We start from the raw sequence: 5,992 nt of genomic DNA, 5'->3' as shown, positions 1-5,992 counted from the left end.
GAATTTACGGTCGATGGAGCTAATCCCAGTTGGCTATGAGCAAAGCCCAGTTACACTCTGGACAATGCATCCGAATATCACAGAGCAAACACTGAAAGAGAGACAATCTCACACACAGTCACACCTCCAAGGTAATTTACAATCACCAATAAATGCAAATTTATGTTTTTGGACTGTGGGAGAAAACTTATGCACACATACTGAGAACATGCACACTCAACATAGAAAAGCCCTCAAGCCCTACCTGGACTGGAACCTGGACATTCTCACAATAAGGTGAGAGAGCTAATCATTACACCACCATGGCAGACTATGCAAAATATATCCCTGAATATTTCCAGGTCAAAACCGAGTGATGTAATCTCATGAACATGTACTTCCAAAACTGTGCAACATAAGAGATAGTCACTGTAATTTTGGGGGCATTTTCAAGATAGAAAGCCAGAGTTGTGCTGCAAAGTGTGATCATTTGGGGTACAATGGAGACCAAAGACAAAGGGAAGGGTAGATAAGAATTACTACTGACAATATAATAACGACCACATGGTGAGCTAAAACTGTAATGTGGCAGGTAATAAAAAGGCGATAATTACAAGTGAATGCATTAGGTCAATGTGATGACTTCAGTGTAAAGGACATGACAGCTCACATTATTAGGACTAAAGACCTTTTAAGGACTTTTCTTTTTGCATACCATGATAAATTACCCTTACGATTACAAAAGTATTGAACATTAGTTAAATCTCAACAAGCTCAACAAAATTAGGAATGTTCCCGAAATGTATAAGCAGCGCTCATATTATCAACAAAAGAAATAAATCAGACTGAATTAGTTGCAATGTGCGACAGCCAACATGGGAGCTTAGATGGGATGGTTATCATGGATCACAGGCTTGTGCTCTGGATAAAGCTCCCTCAGATGTGTGAATCATTATATCACAGAAATGCACCCAAACACAGCCCGAGAGAAACACGGCCAGGCAGTGAAACTCAGTCTCTCTCTCGCTTCCCCTCCTTCTGTCTGCTCCTAACATCCATGAACACACATCTGCATGAAGCCAAACACAAACACACACAGAGTCATTATTGGTTACTCTTGGAGGAGCTGTCACATCTGATCACTGCATCTGATGTCAATGAAGACATTCACTGAGTCAAAACCCATCAGAGCGTGTGTCTTGCAGATGTGACACACAGAAATGAGAGAGTGTGCATGAAAGGGGAACTGGTGAGAGGCAATTTAATTTCTATCTCAATTTTTGTCCCTTACTCTTCATCTCATCATTGAGCAAAAGAAACGACAGAAGTGTTCATCTCAACTTTGTCATCATGGCTTTTTTCATTTTCAGCTTGCTCTCAGCAGAATGAAATACCCTCTCCTGTTGAGTATTATGGATTTTCATGAAGCACCCCCTGTGGAGAAGGCATGGAAACAAACCAGGTCGGTTTCATGCAGAATCATTGGATTTGTGTCCTTAACTTATCACAGAAATACACATTTTCTCACCGATGCTATTCAGTGTGCAGCTTAGCACAATTTTACTTTATTTTGTGTGCTTGTTTGGAGGATTGACATCTGTTTGTCGATGCTGTTTCCCAAGCAGAAACATTGGTTATTCTGCTCAGCATCCTGCTTGGGAAAGCTGTCAGAAACAATTTCCTATCATGAGTGTAGGAGGACACCTGCTGGACAGAGGTTGACATGGTTCCCATTTGTAGGAAACCTCCAAGGACAGAACACAATCAGTCCTTCTATCTATGCTAAAGAAGGTATTTATACATGCAAACCATGTGCAGGACATATTTTCCAGTTTTGTTTATTTTATTAGAGACGGCAATATATTTAGTTGTTCATCATCGTCTGCAAAGAAAACAAAAGTCATTATTAGATGAATTATGTAACAAGACACAACATCAAGGAAACTAAAGATGTTTTTTTGAGAGGAAACACCATCATCGGCATCTTTTTTACCTGGTCGATCCAGTTGTTGAAAGCAGAGACTCTGGTGAAGACAGTGGGTTTCTTTATGAAGTTGCAGCCCAGGCCAGAGACAAAGCTGGCAATACCGTGCACCTCCCAGACACCCTCACTGTTCTTACAGTTCAGAGGACCCCCAGAGTCACCCTGGACACAAAAGAGAGGAGGACAGCTCATGTTTCATTCACTTTATGGATCTATCTGCAGACCGGCGAGGCACAGTAATGAAACTCACAATCATTGTGACCGCTTCACAACATATAACAGGGACACAAAAAACATTTGTCATGTCTTGGCAGCAAGACAAAACATGTCTGATTCTTTGAATATATTTTTATTTTAGCACAATGGGTGCATTTAAATTCTCTCCAGAATTTCACCCTGGTTGTGTCAGGCTTATGATGTGTAGTATAATAGATATAATAATTGCTGTGAGATAATATCATCTGGACTCACACGAGTGAAAAATCCCCTCTCTCCACATGCACATGCACACAAACACACGCAGTGTAAACTTACGTTGCATCCACCGACGATTCCATCTCCGCCGGCACACACCATGGAGGTCCTGACAGCAACACCCCACCAGTCAGGCTTGGAGCAGGTGGCTTGGTCAGCCACAGGCATCAAAGCCTGCTGCAGCTTATCAGCTATGGGGCCTCCGGCTAAAACACACAGGCAGTCTATTACCATCATCCACATACACTAGCCGGCTGTCAAAGCTGCTTTGCAGCATTTCCCCGAGCACCAAACTTATAGTCTGACCCAAATTTTCAATTTAATAGTAATCCACCCAGAAAAAAAGTTTCATCTCATGCATGTGATTTTCATCCCCATCTTTAGAGGTTTCCTACGGTACCCCCCAATTGCATAAGCCCAGACAGGCCTGGCTATAAATCCGAATATCACACCAGTAAATACCCTGAGAAAAATGGAGACATTGCAAACACGCCAAACGATAAGAAATAAGGCGCATACAAGGCAGACGCCACACACTGCACAGGCTTTTCCCAAACAGAGACTTACTGTACAGTCTGCCCCATCCTGTGATGTAGCAGGGGTAGAGGTTGGCCAGCAGAGTGCCAGCAGAGGGGATACATGCCAACTGCACCTGGTCGCTCAAAGTCACAGACTCTGACAGCTTGATCAGGGCAATGTCGTTGCTGAAGAAACACAGAAACAGAGAGGTTGAGAGAGAGGGAGAGGCTGAGTGAAGTGGTCGCACTGACAGGCAATTTAAAACTGCCCTCCAGAACCAGGATGAAGGAGAGTAAGACAAAGACAGATAAGATAATGAGGAGAAGTGCAATCTGTATATTTGCATTCTTTTCTGTGTGTTATCATGTCTATACATTCTGAATAATTAATCAACTCAATTTACAATCTTATCTCAATAAACTCCCACCAAGGAAAATGTCTGGCTACATATTTGAAGGTGAAAAATGTAGCAGCGCACTTGGAAAGAAAACAAAAAAATCCCTTCTTATTTGTTTAATTGGCTGTGGAGATACTCAAGATGAATGAAGTTGGAGAATTTTGGGCAAAAAAAGCCAGTGTGACTGAAAGTGAACAAATTGAATTTGAGGCTCGGCCCACTTTGTCTCATCGACACAGAACAGATGAGATTATGATGTACCGTAAATGGGAGATTTAACTCGCTGTTCACACTGTACAGTGAAGGTTGTTACCCGAAGGCCACGAAGATAGGGTTCCACTTCTCATGGACAATAATCGTCTCAGGCACGATGGCCTTGGAGCCAGCCTCGTCCTCAACCAGGTTGTGTTTGCCCACAAACACTCTGTAGGAGAACTTGGTGCTGTGGGAGAAAAAAAAGACATGCAGAATCTCCAGTCAGACATACAGAATATTTAGTGATGCAAATGATTTAGTGAATTAGACTTTATGATTAGGATTTGATCTGAGCAGTGGTATTAATGGGCTTTGGTGTGCTTTCAAATCCTCAGGAATTCAGGGCTTTCCAAATCTTTATTTGTGTAGGGGTGAAGAAGGGGTAGAGCGATAAATACCGCTCAGTCGGTAGCAGTTCTGTGTATGTGTAATTTGTAAACGTGTTTACAAGTGGTTCTTGTTTCACGGTTTGTGTTTTTGGTAACTCTCTCTCTGATGCTCTTCTTACTTGATGCAGTGAGCAGCAGTCATGACCCAGTTGGCAGCAATCAGAGAGCCCCCACATGTGTGTCTCCACACACCATCCCTCTCATACTGCAGAGAAATCTGAAGATGAAAAAGAAGTGAGGAAAAAGCAGGTTGGTGACGTACAAGCCGAATAGGGCATAGTTTGCTGTTTTTGTTCAAAGATAACACTTTAATTAGAAGATTTTTTCAATAGCCACTGGGCTTGACATCTAATAACCAGATGCTGGACCCACAAGGTTTGCCAGTGAAAATAAAAACACTGACAGATGTGTACACACGAGCGTACCTGCCAGGGCCAGCTGTGAGGCTTGGCATCAACTCCGTTGACCACACGGGAAGTCAGGGGCTCAACGGCCGGCGTGCCGCACCCAAGGGCTGGAACGAGAGGACATAAAAGGGAGTGTGACAGACAGCATTTCTTTTTGATTCTCTCATTATGAAGAGACGGCCTCGTGTTACTTTTTGATTGGAAATTGCGGCGATCTGGCTCCTTGTGTGGTAATAAGCAAAACACACACATTTACACGCACAAACTTGCAAGCATGCAGAAACAATTACACAGAGAATTAGAAAATGCCAGATGTTCTTACCGCCAGCAATGAGCACAGAGGCCAGCACAATGGGGATCATGTTGATTGATGCTTCTGCTGAGGGACAGCAGGACACACACTCTCTTTTAAACTTTTCACCACAGGCAACACCCGATCCGAATGCAGCAGCACACACACTACCATTGGTTTGTCGAAGCCTCCAGGGGATGACGATGAACCAATTGCAAAGGGGGGTCAATGCGTTTGGGTGGGTGGCGGATCACACAGGTGTGTGCACTGGAACATTTCTCATGACCTTCCTGTAGGATTAGAATGCACCATATGTTTGGTAATGATACGCAGGATCTGTGGTCTCTGAAGCTTCAGTACAGGCACACGTGCATGCTACTTTTAGAGATTTAAATGCTGAAGGCCCAATTCGAACATGTTTTCATATCCTGCAATTAAATTCACCTTTACTCTTCCATTAAGCTTTTTCCCTGAAACCTGGAATGAAGTGCTTACATAACAGTGTGGGACGACAACATCTGGATTACCACCAATCGCCTGGTTTCCTTGAAATGTAAAACAAAAACCAAACTATGAGTGTTACTATAATAAATAACAATGAGACACTCGGAAACAGATGGTGTCAGTGACGCAGGAAATATTGATAGCTACGCTACAATCTTTTTGACATCTTACAGCTCTGCAGGGAATTCTGCAGTGCTGCAATTGTGAGACATATTGGCCTTATTACACATGGCACCCTGCGTGCTTCACATTTCTGGTGTTATATGTGATGTGCAGCATAGCTGCCGTTGTAAAGGTAAATGCGCTGCTAAAAAACACTGGCCTGGTGTGTCAAGAGACTTCATAATGACTCAAATGAATAGAGCTTGAATAAGATATAAGATTTGGAGGACACAGGCACGGCTCCCGAGGCATGAAAGGGTTGAGGCCTGAAGTGACTCAGAATCAAAGACATTGTAAATCTGTCACAAGGCTGCCTTGGCAATATTATTTGTCGCAATAATAGTAAGGTGGTACTTTGCTGGAATCCGGTGGAGTGAGTAGAAATGGTTGTGTGACATTTATGAGAGTTTTTTGGTGAAATCAGGACCGACGAAGTCCGAAATCTGTGTTCGTATTGATGCAACTTCTTTAAATAACCATTGTGCTGTAATCACAAGTAATTCAGAGAACAGAAAAGAAAAGCATTAGTTCAGTATAGGTTTATTTATATAACACAAATTACAAGACAGCCACATCAAGGTGCTTACATTCAAATATAGAAGGAAAAAAAACCTACCAGGACCCTCCAGC

At 42.7% G+C, this 5,992-nt stretch overlaps 1 protein-coding gene across 1 annotated transcript; it reads right to left on the bottom strand.

Annotated features, from left to right (window-relative positions):
- Window positions 1-1,511: 1,511 nt before the first annotated feature.
- ela3l (elastase 3 like) lies at window positions 1,512-4,796 on the bottom strand. The gene is made up of 8 exons (XM_080466688.1): window positions 4,727-4,796; window positions 4,423-4,511; window positions 4,117-4,214; window positions 3,667-3,795; window positions 3,005-3,141; window positions 2,498-2,643; window positions 1,973-2,125; window positions 1,512-1,861 (listed from the first exon to the last, which is right to left on the bottom strand). Exons 1-8 carry the CDS (start codon window positions 4,764-4,766, stop codon window positions 1,844-1,846), a joined length of 810 nt encoding a protein of 269 aa, XP_080322814.1. The 5' UTR covers window positions 4,767-4,796; the 3' UTR covers window positions 1,512-1,843.
- Window positions 4,797-5,992: the final 1,196 nt, after the last annotated feature.

This window comes from Lipophrys pholis (genome assembly GCF_963383615.2).
Source record: "Lipophrys pholis genome assembly, chromosome: 7".
In the NCBI taxonomy this organism is placed as follows: Eukaryota; Metazoa; Chordata; class Actinopteri; order Blenniiformes; family Blenniidae; genus Lipophrys; species Lipophrys pholis.
Note: the sequence above shows the minus strand (reverse complement) of the source record. Positions and strands in the feature narration are given on the sequence as shown.